Source organism: Euleptes europaea, chromosome 1 (genome assembly GCF_029931775.1).
Source record: "Euleptes europaea isolate rEulEur1 chromosome 1, rEulEur1.hap1, whole genome shotgun sequence".
Taxonomy (NCBI): Eukaryota; Metazoa; Chordata; class Lepidosauria; order Squamata; family Sphaerodactylidae; genus Euleptes; species Euleptes europaea.
In genome coordinates, this window is record NC_079312.1 from 132,666,176 (window position 1) to 132,681,870 (window position 15,695).

The 15,695-nt window shown below is 45.2% G+C and overlaps 1 protein-coding gene across 2 annotated transcripts; it reads right to left on the bottom strand.

Annotated features, from left to right (window-relative positions):
* Positions 1–7,747: 7,747 nt before the first annotated feature.
* On the bottom strand, positions 7,748–13,601 carry MRPL12 (mitochondrial ribosomal protein L12). Of its 2 annotated transcripts, none has more exons than XM_056867332.1 (5): positions 13,470–13,601; positions 11,805–11,991; positions 11,513–11,587; positions 8,955–9,092; positions 7,748–8,144 (listed from the first exon to the last, which is right to left on the bottom strand). In XM_056867332.1, exons 1-5 carry the CDS (start codon positions 13,520–13,522, stop codon positions 8,028–8,030), a joined length of 570 nt encoding a protein of 189 aa, XP_056723310.1. In that variant the 5' UTR covers positions 13,523–13,601; the 3' UTR covers positions 7,748–8,027. The 2 variants fall into 2 exon arrangements, with proteins under 2 accessions (XP_056723310.1, XP_056723311.1); XM_056867333.1 differs by having other exon boundaries at positions 11,805–11,987; positions 13,470–13,591.
* Positions 13,602–15,695: the final 2,094 nt, after the last annotated feature.

Here is a 15,695-nt window from a genome sequence, read left to right on the forward strand (position 1 = left end):
AAGATGCTTTCGGCGTGCCCCTCGAACATCAGGTGAGGTTTTAAAACCAGATGTTTGAAAACAGGTGCGTCGCACTTATCAGGAAGTACTGAATGCACACTTGGGAGGCAGGGTCTGGGTTTTCATATGAAAACGGCCCTTAGTATGGAGACTGAGACTTAGGGAGCTTTCACACATGTTGAATAATGCATTTTTAATCCACTTTCAATGCACTTTGCTGCTGGGTTTTACTGTGTGAAATGGCAAAATCCACTTGCAAACGATCGTTTGGAAGTGGAATGAAAGTGCATTATTCACACGTCCTCAGTGATGTCCCTCTGCCAAAGCAGCTCTCAAAAGCAGGGGAGCACCCCTGCTTCTCTCATCTCTGGGTGAAAATAAGCCAATTTCAACCAGTAGGAGTACCAGAATCCCTGACCTGGATGGCCCAGGCTAGCCTCGTCAGGTCTCAGAAGCTAAGCAGGGTCGGCCCTGGTTAGTATTTGGATGGGAGACCACCAAGGAAGACCAGGGTTGCTGTGCAGAGGAAGGCACTGGCAAACCACCTCTGTTCGTCTCTTGCCATGAAAACCCCAAAAGGGGTCGCCATAAGTCGGCTGCGACTTGAAGGCACTTTACACACACAGAGGAGTACCAGAAAGAAAGTGGCCCTCCCATCATCTGCTTGGAGCCCGAGTACACCAGGAAGAAATTTAAATTACTTTCACACCAGCTCTGTTCCATTGTGATATATTTTTGTGGCAGCAGAGCCAAAAGGTAAAGTCTGGTTTAAATGTGATGTTGAGGCAAAACAGCGTCCCTGTGTGAGTTTATGAGGCCCTGATCCAGTGCAAACTACGCTAGCTCCTATGCAAAGCAGGGACAAGTACTTAGTTTGCACACCTGAGATCCTTTGCAGATACTGTGCTGGCATGCAAACTAAGCACAGGGAGCTGCTTTGCACTGGTAAAAACCTAGTAAATGAGATCCTGCTTAGAAGTAAAGTCCCATAGGGGAATTCTTATGCCTGGGTAGTGTCATTTTTAAAGGAGGCCTCCCCCCCCCCTCACTGAAGCAGCCCGAAAGGTTTGCTAGTGCCTCCCATACCAGTATTGCCTTTCCCTTGTCATACAGACCCGGCTACAAACATGCTGTGATCCTTGAACCCACAGTAAGATTGAAGCTCTTCTGGGCATCATGTCATACAATGCAGACTTTCCCTTACCTACCAAGCTGTTGTGATTGGAATAACAGCCCTTCACCTGCCTGTTCCTGTTAAGAGGGTTTTTAGATATTTATACACTACTTCCCCCCAGCCATGGGGACTCAAAGCAGTTAACATCATCATTCTCCTAATTTTATCTTCACAACAATCCTGTGAAGTAGGTTAAGCTGATAGTGATTGGCCTAAGGTCACCTAGCAAGCTTCCATGGCAGAGTGAGGATTCAAACTTGGTTTTCTCAGATCCTAGTCCATCAGTCAGCCACTACGGCACAGTGGCTGTTACTGTCAAAACCCTGTTGGGTAGTGGTGAATGGCTTGCAGCCATAGGCATGAATCATTTCCCTCCAGCCATTGAGCTCTGAAATCTGATAAGAAAGGCCATGTGGCCGCTTCTTGTAAGCATAGTTGTGGAGTATGTGTGGGAAGGAAAGGTGTGGATGGGATCGAATGACAGTTTAGAAAAGAGATGACTAAGGGGGGAGGTGGTCACATGATAGAGGTTTATAAAATTATGCATGGGGGTGAAGAGAGTTGACAAAGAACTTTTCCTCTCTCTCCCAAAATATCACTTGGGGGCATCCAACAAAGCTGATGGTCAGTACTTTCAGGATGGACAAAATGAAATACTTCTTTACACAGTGATTAAAACGAGGAATTTGCTGCCAGACGATGTAGTGATGGCCACAGGCATAGACAGCTTTAAAAGGGGATTAGACAGAATCATGGAAGATAGGTCCATCAGTGGATACTAGCCATGGTGACGAAAGGAAACCTCCACATTCAGAAGCAGTAAACCTCTGAATACCAGTGTCAGGAGGCAACATCTGGGAGGGCCTGGGCCTCTATGCCCTGCTGTTGGACCTCCAGAGGAACTGGTTGGCCACTGTGAGACAGAATGATGGACTAGATGGACCACTGGTCTGATCTAGCAGGGCTCTTTTGCTCTTATGACATCATCACAGTGTTTGTGCTATCACAACAGGTTGGTAGCTTCCATGTATGACTAACATGGGTATTGTCATTGGCAGAGATGCTGTGGTCAGTGGTATTGCTACATTGTCTCATTTCTGCACCTACTCTTGTGCCTCTTACATTGCTGCTGGGACCACACAAGATCACAACATTACAGATTTGGTGGTGGGAAGTGCCATCAGGTCGCAAGGCATGAGACAAACAGAAATCATTTGCCCTTGCCTGCTTCTGCGTAGTAACCCCAGCCTACATTTGTGGTCTCCCGTCCACATACTAACCAGGGCCGACCCTGCTTAGTTCTACGATTTGATGAGATCAGGCTAGCCTGGGTCATCCAAGTTCAGGACACAGCAGATGTAGCCCTGACATAATGGTAACTGGCCCAGTGGGATGATGTGAACAGTCTGCCTGTATAGCAAAAAGAGGGCCTGGACATCTGCCTGACCACGATCACCCCATGCACCACAGCACTGAAGCGTCTGATGCATAAGCTTGCGCAATATCCAAAATTGTGAAAATCTCTTTGCATTTTGACAGTACGCCATGGAAGAGCATGAAAATACATGGGCACTGGTTGATAAACTACTGAAATAGAGTGCCAAGGTTTTTTTAGTATGCCAAGAACTAAGCTTTGCCACATTTTGTAGCACCTCACATCACGCTTTCATCTATAGAAGTTACTCTTGCTGAAAGTCCAAATTTCATTTTTTTCAATAGAAACCATCTATTGCATATTTGTCAACTGTTTTGTGTGATTTACTCATTGCAAAATGTGCTATTTTTAAGACAGCGGCCCAGAGTCCCCAGGGTCTTGCATTAGCTTTACAGTGTCCCCAGAGCTGGCATGGGATACCTTTTATTTTTCCATTGCCTAATTAAAAAAAACCTACCCCTCACCTGCTTGTCTGTCAATATTATTTTAAGAGCACCCACCCTAACACGTTCATTAAGCAGAGTGAATAGGTTCAGGTGAGTGTCACACACATTGTTCCTAGTGAAACAAGAAATAATACATTTAGCAGCTCAAAACAATGCATGGTTTTTACATACACATGTATACTATTGTTATTTCAGACCGCTTTGAGCTAGTTTAGGCATTTTAAAATGTTCTACATGCAATCACAATCATCCCCAGGATTGTGCTTGCATGTAAGCCTACCACGTGATCCAGCCCTTCTTCATTACAGACAAGACCTTTTGTGAGAAATTTCTGTGACTGTAGTAGCTGAAAACTATACCACCATACTGGCTGAAATTGCTTACAGGCCATGACATACATGGAACGGCCATATCCTTCATTATTCCCTCTGGAGTCATGGTTGGGGGTCGTGGTCATAATGTATTGCAGAGACCATTACAATCTACTTGAGAAAACATGGTACTTTGTGTTAGAGCGGTTTAGCTGAAATACCTAATAAGAGCCCCTCCTAAATTCAAAGCTCCTCTTTAGGGAATAGTCTGCAAGACTGGCCATTTGCACAACTTGAAATCTAGCAGAGCTACCAAGTTCTCCTGGCATTGATAAAGTCTACAAGAAAACAAAGCTTTTCACTACCACTCTTCAATAAAGCTACATTGAAAGCAAATTATTCCTCCCGGTAGGTGGGCCTGAACATGTCTGGTCCTGATTTAGGAACCACCTCCAAAATTTAGGCGCCACTATCAATCCCTTATTCAAAATTTATCAATACCAACTATTTAAAATCTGAATAATATAAAATACAAACATTATGCTGATTCTCGGAAGACTCTTTGTTTTTAATGACCACTCATTCAATGCATGTGCATTTGTGTTCTGCGAAAGGCTGAAGTTCAGGGAAAAGGGAACCTCATCCTCTGATGTGGAGGAACTCTCTATTGGTAACGTGCTGTGAGAATGCCTAGTGTATAAAGGACAAAATCAGACTAGGGGTGCAGTCCAATGCACATTTACCTGGGCACAAATCCCATGAATTCCATGGGACTTGCATGCCTAGAATGGGTTGTGAATGCCTTTAAAACAGTAGGATGAATCACAGTAGTAGTGGGAACACACAGTTCTGAATTCTTTTGCAAATGGAGCATCTACAAAGAGCTCAGGTTGTCAGCTGCGGTGGGCTAGGGCCAGAGTTCAGTGTGCTCCCAGAGAAAATTATCCAGCTATATTTACTTTAGTCTGTAAATTATTATGTACTTCCTTTGTTAGTGATTTTTAAAAAGACTTCACATTTGTATAGCAGCAAGTATGGTACAACAAAATCACAAAGAAACTTAAAACAAGTGAAATGTGTTTTGGGATTTGTGAAGCTAAGACATCTGTAATAAACAGCCTGGTGTCAGCTATCCAGGGAAATGTAATGTACTTAACATCATACTGAGCCCTTTCTTGATTTAAGTCATTGTCTGCATTTGGCTCTCCAGTCATATTGTGGGGCAAAATATTCAAGGATGGAATTCAAAACTGTGATGGGAAAGGTGGCGTGAGTAAGGGAGATCGCTGTAATTCATCATTTTACTTACTAAAATGGGATATGGCCAAGTATTACCTTCCTGCAAATCACTTCTGGCTACCTAGAAACTCATCCCATAACAGATAGGCTGCTGTGTGTTATTACTGCATATTGGAGGAAAGGCCCTCTCTGCACATACCAAGAGTAGCCTTTTTATCCATTTGCAGTTTGGGGAGTTACAGCAAGCATTATCCCTAGCTCAAACTCATCTAGATCCTCCCCAAGAGCTTACTTTTCTGTAGTGACATGTGGTAGAGCTTAAAACTGCTAGATGTTATGCACCAGTGAGATTTTGCGCAGAACGAGATTCTGTAGTTTTAAGCCAGTCTTAACATTAAGCTTCTTCAGACCTTTAAGCCATGGGTATCAAACTCATTTGTTGCAAGGGCCAGATATGACATAAATGTCGCTTGGTCATGCCAAGCCATGTCTCGCCAGCCCAGATCGGGACTAGTGGGAGGAGTGGCTGCCTCAGCTGATTCGTGAACCGGATAAAAGCTCTCAAGGGGACGGTTCTGGCCCCCAGGCCATATGTTTGACACCCATGCTTTAAGCCATAATCTCAGGGCTTTTAATAATGGTCATTCATAGGCGAGGAACAGCGATTCTGCACATGCTCTCCAAAACCACATTATTTCACACCAGCAAGCTGCAGCAAAGGGGACTTGCAACTCAGGATTCAACAGAGGTAACTGGGTGAATGAAACTGGACATTCGTTTTTCTGCTCTCCACCTACTAAAGGAAATTTCCACTGCAAACAATTAAGGCAACACCCAGATAATAAACATCTCAATCTTGCTTTCTGCCTAGTCCTCTCACTTGGGGCTGCTGCATTTAAGTGAGAAAGCAAATAAGCGAAGAAGGAAAGTGTATGAAATGGGGCGTACAAGAATTAATCTAGTCAGTAAAGGGATTAACAAAATCAGGACAAGAGCCAGGTCTAGGGAGCATTCTTTCAGCTTTCCTTCCCCCATCCCTTGCAAGGCAAGAGAAAAGCTGATTGCTCATTTTCCTTTCAACACTGTAAGGGAAAGAGCTAGACACTCAAAGCATGAAAGCTGGAAATTCACTTGGGAACCATCCATGCCTCATGTCTGCCCCAGCTGGACTCCAACCTAGCAGCTGAGTTTGCAAAGCTCGGGAAGCTGGATCCCCTTCCACGAGGCAGGGGACAGAGGAGCTGGAAGTAAAAGCCACCACACTGTTAGGGTCTCTCTTTGCTGCTGCAACTCAGTTGGGTAACAGCCTCTGACCTGCTTTAAGCCACTGCAGAAAGGTGCCATGAACTGCTCAGGGAGTGGGCACCTGGAAACTGTCCAGCCCTGAAGTTCCATACTGCATAGTCTCTCCACTGCAGCCTCCTGCTCGGAGCTAGAAAAGCACAAACAGTCAAAACAGTTTTCCCTACCATCAGCCTTGCCTCAAAAGCTGCCTTGGGACAATTGTCTGCACCTTGTCTGCACGTATGGACAAGGGCCAAGTTAAGGGGACGGCAATAGCACAGATGTTGGCTGAACCTGTTCCATCGGTTTGGCCTACTAAAAACAAACTGAGGATATTTTACTTTGGGCAGTTCGGCACAGCAATCTAAGAAAGAACACGTTGCTTTTGCACAAAACAGGCCAGGCTAAAGAAAATAGTGGACTATAACCCACTGACCCCCTTCTGCTGGCACCAATCCCTCATTTACAAGCAAGCCTCCCTAACCCTGTTCTAAACTGCGGCACTCAGTACTGGCTCCCATCCACCCTTGAAACAAGAGCTTCCTTTCGGGTAGATTCAGCACTCAGCCTCTACTTTGTGATGCCGTAGCTCAGCAAGCAACACTGGGAAGAGGCGGGTTGTAGGCTGTGCCACTGTAAATCACCCCAACCAGGACTCGGGGAAGGGGGAGGAAAGAACATAACTGAGCCTACGTCTAGCTGAGATCAGCTCATTATTCTGGAAGGTGCCCAGGGAGACTTTCCCACAAGGCTCAGATTCATGGAATAGAAAATCAGGTGAAACAGACCGGCACGTCCAGGAGCAGTGATCAGGGTGGACAAAAGTAATTATACCTTATGGAAGCCTGCGCAATGCATTATCCCCACCTAGGTTTAACCAGGGGCAGCAAGGGGTTACAACACAGGTGAATACCCCAGGAAAAAGAAAAAAATAATGGTCCACAGATATACTCAGCGTGGTAAAGATTCCCTCCCCTCTTAGCAATTGTCACTCTCCACACAGCTCCTTCATCTGGCTTCTCCCTTCCATGCCACACAGTCGCAATCCATGTCACGTGCTCAACAGCACTCCATGCACAAGTGGGCCATGTCAGTGCCTGCCAGCTTGGGCAGATCAAAGCAGATACTGTGGGACGGACCACAATCGTTTGCATGGTGGCCACTATAAATGAGAAGGATAGCCTGCTTGGCACCCCCAGCGCTAGGAAGTTGGGGAAGAGGCAGACACAATAACGATACCCAGAGAGATGGGCAGATGTAGGGAAGAAGAAACAGCTACAGAAGGGTCCCCTCCTCAGCATCAAAACTGTGAGGAGGGCAAAGAATGGAGATCTTCTGCGTGGCACTACATTTTCAGGTGCACCTTTCAAGAACAGCGGAATACAGACAATCCCCTTCCTGAGCTTGGAGAGGCAGATGGCAAAGAGTTTTCAGATTTGCCATTTACTTCAATGGCACTCGCCTATGAAATTCAGCACCAAGACCTAGACTAGACCTCGCACCTCTGGGACAGGCAAAAATAAATTTTGAGCATGGTCTGCCACAGAAAAAGATGAGGGCTGATAATCTCAGGGTCCTCTTCTGTGGGGGAGGGAGAAATTGTCTGGTGACAGAAAGTTCCAGTTGCTATATGCTACAATACATTACAGGCAAAAAGGACACCTCCTTTCTGATACACAGCCCCTTTCCTTGCACCATCCATCTCCAAGTAAGTCCTATTAGAAGTGGCAGCTTAAGACAGTGCTGTTGAATACTATCAAAAGCAGATCTGGCAAGTGCCTGTGATGAATTATGAATGTAAACACACACAAACTGGTGAGGACATGGTACATTAAAAAAAAGTGTTCTCACACATCACTTGTTCCAAGGTGGTCTCCCTCATATAGATTCTTTATAGACTCAGTTCTTTGCAGTGCTGGTACAAATAGCAAACCTTACGGTGCCAAAGGCATTCATCACGGACTGGGCTATCCCAGCAGAAACCCCCCATTGCAGAGGAAACAAGGCAGGGCACAGCTTCCTGGGATCGCACATTACCCTCCACCAGTTGGCAGGCAGTAAAAGCCAAGGGTGGGCAAGACAGATCAGATGGCTGGCCTCTGCTCCGCTGTAGTCTTTTGACAGGGAGACTGACCCCATTACTCCAGAACCACAGTCCCTCCGGCTGCCTCTAGAGCAGCTTTGATCTTCTCCGCTTCATCCTTAGAGATGTTTGCCTTGATCTCTTGAGGAAGAGACTCTACCAACTTCTTTGCCTGCCAGAGATGAAGAACAACTTCGTTGAGTAACAGGGGAAATGCTGGGCACAAGAAACTGCCTGCTCCTGACCGTTACACACACTCCCCTTATCTCACACCCAAAGAAGACTGGTTCCCAGAACAGGCATTTCTTGAGCAGAAACTACAGCATTAATTTTGCTAACTTGGTATTAGTCTGTGGGTCAGTTCTGATCAACCAAATATCTACAGAAAACCCTTGCACAGTTACCACAACCCATAAAGGTTCCTGCTACATTCACTGTCACTATTGTTAGAATGCCAATTCATTTTCACCAGCTTTGGCACAGGGGAACTGATGCCAAACTGCCCCCTCAAATTTTCTTCATACTAACACTCCTCAGCTGAGTTTCTCTATTTGGAGTTTGCTGCCCCCATGTGTCAAGAGTGTGTACTAACGGGGCTGGAATGGGTATTAGTCCTTTTTTTTATCCTGCCATTCTTTCAAGGAGCGCAGAATGACACACATTGTTCTCCCCTACTGCACTTTATCCTCACAACAATTCTGTGAAATAGGTTGGGCTGAGAGAGAGAGAGAGAGACTGGCCTAAGGTCACCAGTTAACTTAATGCTAGAGTGGGGATTCAAACCTGGGTCTTACTGGCACGTCAAATAAGTTGCAAAGAAGCCCCTGCAGGTCCACTAAATGCACCATGATGAGAGCCTGGCAGTTTTGGGAGCACATTCTGCTTGATTGTTTGTCTTGTGTGCACCCTGTGCAGAAAGAGCCTTGCCTCCTCCGAGCCCTTTTAATAAGCACGTCTTGAGAACTTGGCACTATCTTCTTACCTGGACAAGGTTCAGGCCTTGCATACAGTTCTTCACTTCCTTGATGAGCTTCACTTTCTCTGCAGTCTTCACCTCAGTCAACTTGACAGTGAAAATGACCTTCTCCTGTTTCTTGGGCACATCTTCCTCCTCTGCTGCCTGGGGGGGCGGAAAAACTCTATTCACCATCTGCAGGTGTAACCTCCCCTCCCATCGGCTTCATAGAGCTCCATCAGCCAAAGGAGGGGCAGGTTTGCTCAGATCAGAGCCAAATGGCAGCAAGACTTAGATTTAGGCCTGTCTTACGTCCTCTCCTGTATATGTGTTGGATTGCTGGATCCTTGTATCTCCTGGCGGTGGAGACAGCTGGTTAGGCTTTTTAGTGTAAAGGCTTGCTTTATTTAACAGCAGGCACTTTCTGTTGTTGCAGTTGGTAAATTTAAGCAGGTGCTGCTATAAGGAGATTGTTCTGAGAAGCTCCCAGTGAGGTGGTGACATCTTGGTAAAGAGATAACAGTTTATCAGACTACTGGGGTAGTAGCAGGTAGTTTAGAAATTCAAACTTACATGTGAACTTTTGAACTGGAGAATGGATTTCAGGCTAACAAGGCTACTATAAGGATAGTGGGGGATAAAGAACACGTTTTTCACTCAACGCATAGTTCAATTGTGGAACTCCCTGCCCCAGGATGTGGTGATGGCTGCCAGCTTGGAGGGCTTTAAGAGGGGAGTGGACATATTCATGGAGGAGAGGGGTATTCATGGCTGTTAGTTAGAATGGATACTAGTCATGCTGCATATTTATTTTCTCTAGTATCAGAGGAGCATGCCTATTATTTTGGGTGCAGTGGAACACAGGCAGGATGGTGCTGCTGCACTCATCTTGTTAATGGCTTCCTAGAGGCACCTGGTTGGCCATTGTGTGAACAGACTGCTGGAATTGATGGGCCTTGGTCTGATCCAGCAGGGCTGTTCTTATGTTCTTAGCAATGTTATGCAGGGAGAAGAAGCTTAATTAGGGTAGTCACAGGCAACTGTGGCCCTAAGCTGCTCTCTCATCAGTCTGGGCAATGCAGATCTTCGCAGAAACAAAGCTGACGCTGCTTTTTACTAATGCAAGCTCAATGACCTCCCCCCAAAGCGAAAAAAAGACACCCATCATTCATGATCTAATCCTGGTTGAGATGTCTGACTTTATTTATATACATCACTAAGACCTAGCTGGGTAGTACAGGTTTGTTTGTTTTGACCACACTGGTTTCAGCTTGGTTCTAAGTGCAGCAACAGTCTTGAGATACCCACCAAGGTGGGAGATATTGCAGCTGCGGGTAAAAGTTTGCTACTTGTCAGCTGCAAAACTGCTGGCTTCGGCTTTAATGTGCCCTTCTAGCTTCATTCTGTCTAAGCAACTGTTCTCAACCACACATTTGCTGCATTCACAAATAATTGTTTAGAGCAGAGATGTAAAATTTCCAGGAATTTTGAAGCCACGTAAAAACATTTTTGTGTATTTTCAAAAGAAAAAAGGAAATATAAGCAATACTTATTCCTCTGTCAAGCATAAACTTATTTTAGGGATTTAATAGCATAAAAAGCATCATTTTTAACTTAGCATATAAAATTTTACTACTTGGCATATTTATGGGATTTAAAAGTATAAATCCCTTCATTTTCTATAAGAAAAATTGCAAGTATACCAAATACTTGACAAAGAGTTGAAAACTGCTACCCTAACACATGTATTGTTGCTTCTTGCCCTCAGAGTTAGGGAAACAATAAGCTGAAGGTATAACATAAATTCTGTAGTAAACAGAAGAAACTATATTATATGCATAGAAACTGAGTCATAATAGGTAGGACTGTCACAATGTTTGGATATTAAGTTAAACTTTATAACATTGAAAACACAACTGTTTAATAATGTACTATCATTAAAAACATTAGAATATTAATTGTTGCCAAAATTATTACATTTAAACAAAAAAATCCTGAAATTATTGTATATGTCAATAGCATAAGAGTGTTTTCACTCAGAGCTCCCCAAAATTTCCCAATGTTTCCACTGGAAAAATTGGGAAAGTCCTTAGACTTTTTCATGCTATACATTATGAGTGTGAAAAACCTTGCCTTAAGAAGCAGTTTACTCAGTCTAAAAGAGAAAATATTTCATAGGAGGCTTTTGCCAGTCCTCCCCCAAATTTCCTTTCAAAAAAACTGAAAAAAGGCCTTACAGGAAAAAAATGGGGTTTTTTCCCCGTTAATTTTTCTAGGCCCTCTCATTTCTAGCTCAGCAACACTATGCAACAGCTCCACTTCTCCCTTAAAAAGCCACTTACTACTGTATTAGCCACAGGGCAACAATAGGCATCCTTGGCTCTGCTTCTCCATCTTGTAGGGTCAATGAGCAGCTATTAGAGCACTGCATTCATACAATATGGTGCTGTGGGGCTTGCAGGCACAGTTCCCAAACCAAGCACACCTTTGGCATGTTCCTTTGGTGCATTAAGTGCAAGCTGCTGGTCTGGGGTAAATTGCTGTTCAGCCCAAGGGAATGGCAAGTTGCAAAGCTGATCTCTTACCGAGGCTGCTGGTTGTGCTGCTGGCATCATCCCTGCCATTGGCATGAGTCCCATGTCTTGGATCTTCAAGGTTTTCTGAAAAAGCAAACATAGGAACCACGATCAGACCCTACTTCATGTGTTCCTTATACCCAAGAGGCAGGGAAAGCCACGACATCCCACCTCTACCTACATACACACACACCCTGCTACAAATCAGTAGTGTCAACTGTGCCCCTCCTGACTCTGCCCTCTATGTATATTGTCATTCCTTGGTACGGCAGCCACTCTGCTCATCATGCAAATATTGTACCTTTAAAAGCTCATTGAGGTCAGAGATCTCCAGCAGAGTCAGGCTAGCAATATCCTGAACTAGCTGGTGAATCTTGGGCGAGTACACTTTGGGGGCATCATCCAGAGGAGGGCTTGCTAGGGCTTCACTTTGCTGGGAGCATGTAGCCTTCAGCATCCTTACAGCACAGGCTCGTGGCTGATGCTGTCTACATAAAAAGAAGAAAATGGAGCATTACACATCATGCTTTCCAAGACAATGATATGCGTGTAGCAAATGCATACAGCTTCAGATGACCATAGACCACTGCCTTAAGAGAAAATACTAACCCAAGCCCGACCTGTTTCCCCCCCCCCCAGCAATATGCATGAGAGAAAATGTTATTGGAGAGGGCAGAGGATCCAGCTCCCAACAGATGAAGCTGCAGCTTCGCAATCCAGTTAGCAAAATTACCCACACAGAGCTAGAAGGCATTTTCAGATGGCCAAAGAGAGTATTCTAGTATGCGGCAGATAGTGATTTGCTTCACACACAGTGGATAAATACCCAATGAAGTGTTAAGAGGGCAGCAAAATGGAGGAGAGAATCAAACATGTTGCCCTGAATGCAAGAGGAAGGGAAGAATGAAAATGTGATGACAGAGAAAGGTAGATTCTTGTATGATGTACTTTTTTACTATACTCTGCCTCCACCAATGCATTTTAAAATTTCAAAGCAAAAGTAGGCACTTGAGATATCAAACAGTAGGCACAATGACTGTTTAAACTGAAAAGTATGTGCCCCTAATTAAGGACATAAGAAGTGCCTTGGATCAGACCAAAGTCCAGCAGAGTCAGTGTGGTCTAATGGTTAGAATGTCAAGACGAGGCCACTGAAGGTCAAATCCCCACTCATTCCATAGAAGCTTGCTGGGTGACCTGGGGCCAGTCACAGACTTAACCTACCTCACAAGGTTGTTGGAACAATAAAACTGAGAAGGAAACAATATTGTAAGACACTTTAGGTCCCCACTGGAAAAAAGCAGGGTATAAATGAAGTTTTTAAAAGTCCTGTACTGGCTTTCTTTAAAACACCACCAGCAAACAGGAGGCCTTAAGCAGTCCATCAGAAACTGTCCATTGGCTCACCAACAGACCACAGTCAATCTCTTGCTAATTCCTAATGTAGCATCTGTAAAGCATGAACAAGGAAGTTGCCAATTCAAAAGTCACGTCAGCCATGAAATTAGTAGGTGGGGCTAACCATGCATCTACTTTTCCAGAACAACCCCCCCTTGAAATGTAAGAGTGATCTATACATACAAAGCTTCCTGAATACTAAAACAATATGCAGAGATGCTTTTATTAAAAGCAAAGCAAACGGCCAAGCGTGCCTCAGACAAGGCAATCATCGCTCCCAGTACCCTACTGGTACTGGGGCATCTCAGCAGCAATTCCTCCGCCCATAGGGATTCTGCGAAGACGGGCACCGCATGTCAGCCTTGAGCTTGCAGACACCACTGATCTTCCATAGGCTACTACTGGCGAAAGGCTGCAGGGATGGGCGCTCCTCTGATAGCTCCCCCCAGGTTGTGGGACTTTTGCTCGGCCTCTGGCTCACGTGAGAACCCCAACCCGGGGTGACCTCTAGCCCTCCTTGGTGTCTTTCTGCTCCCCACGACTCCCTCTCCCCTCCAGCTCCTCCTACCGCAACAGAAGGCGGATGGCGGCCCCCATCCGCCCCGCAGGCAACATGGCCATGGCGGCAGCTACAGGAGGCGGCAGGAAGGAGACACCGGCAGCCTCCTGGACCTCAAGCGTGCGAGCCTCCCAGGGCGCCGAGAGGGCGTTCTAGCCATAGCATCTCGGTGGTTTCCCCCAAACTGACCAATCACCGCCGACAGTACAATGCGGCGCTCTAAGCGCCAGTTTTTTCATTTCCGGATGTGACGTCTCGAATCGCTGCGCTTTACGGTGCTGGGCTTGGCCGAGGGCCGAGGCCATAGATTAAAAAAAACCAAGTCCTAGAACGACATTTCCATCGTTTGGAGGTGTTTTTTTAAGGTGGCTTATGGTGCAGAACTTTCCCCTTCTTCTGGGGTTAAAAGTGGCAGCTGCTTATGCGAAAGGGAAAAAAAAATAAGGGTTTTTCCCCCCCAGTATTTAAATATAGCCGTGATTGGACAGCACAGCAGAAACTCCTCTCCTCTCCAAAGACAGGAACAGTGGCAGGAGTCTGTGCTCTGCTCCTATTTCTTTGAACAATATATATGAGTATTGTCAAAGGCTTTCACGGTCAGAGTTCATTGGTTCTTGTAGGTTATCCGGGCTGTGTGACCGTGGTCTTGGTATTTTCTTTCCTGACGTATTTTCTTTCCTGACACAAACAGGACACAGGGTCTTATTCCAAGACACTGAAAGACTGGACAATTCTACCAACTATTTTGTCAGATTGCACAGAGAAGCCATTGAAATTCATAAACATCAGCACAACTTTAACAGAAAAGAAGAGAGTTTAAGAATGAATAAGGCTTGGCTTCCTGTCCTGAAAACCTCCAGACTAACAAAGACTACAGTCCACAGTAGCCATGCAGATTAGCCTTGGATTTCACACATTAACTGATCACTTCAGGATACAATGGTTCCATATTAACATACCACACCCTCATTAGCACATTATCTTGATACTTACAGGACAATGATTAGCACATTACCTTTGATACTTTTTGCAGGACAATGATTCAGCTCAAACCCAACCCCTTTCTGACTATATATTACTCTTCCTACACACTTGACACTGAGAGACACTGTCCTTCAGTGTTACTCCTCTGAAGATGCCTGCCACAGCTGCTGGCGAAACGTCAGGAAAGAAAATACCAAGACCACGGTCACACAGCCCGGATAACCTACAAGAACCAATATATGAGGCTTTTATGTGATTTTAAAATACATACATCGTAGAATGATAGAGTTGGAAGTGGCCATCTAGTCCAACCCCTGCTCAATCCAGGATCAGCCTAGCATCCCTGATACGTTTGCCCACCTGCTGCTACCAGAGAGGGGGAAGCTCACCACCTCCCTAAGCAGCCGATTCCACTGTTGAACAACTCTTAAAAAAATTCCCCCTAATACCCAGTAATACCTTTCCGCCCGTAATTTACACCCATTATCGCCTGTCCTGCCATCAGGAACAGCTCCCTGCCCTCCTGTAAGTGACAGTCCTTCAAATACTTCAAGAGAGCAATCATGTCCCCCCTCAACCTCTTGTCCAGACTAAACATTCCCAACTGCCTCAGCCTTTCCTCATAGGGCTTGGTCTCCAGGCCCCTGATCATCCTCATCACTGTCCTCTGCACCCGCTCCATTCTGTCTACATCTTTTTCAAAGCGAGGCCTCCAGAACTGCACACAATACTCCAGGAGTGGACTGACCAATGCAGTATACAGTTGGACGATGACATCTTGCGACTTGAATGTTATGCCTCTGTTGATATACCCCAAGATTGCATTAGCCTTTTTTGTCACTGCATCACACTGGTTGCTCATATTTAACTTATGGTCCATCTGTACCCCAAGATCTTGTTCACACCCACTGTTACCCAGAAGTGTATGTGTATCCAATATGTATATTCAGTATGCGTGCTCCTCATTTTTGTTACCCAGCTATAGAATTCGGCACTTACCCTTGCTGAATTGCATCTTCTTCACATCTGCCCACTTTCCCAGTGTTTTCAGATCTCATTGAATTCTATCTCTATCTTCTGGTGTATTTGCTGCTGCTCCCCATTTGATGTCATCTGCAAATTTAATTAGTAGACCCTCCACCCCTTCATCCAGATCATTTATAAAATGATGGTACCCCACTAGACACCTTCCTCCGTTCAGAAGAAATGCCACAGACAACTACTCTGAGTGTGGTTCTCCAACCAGTTCCA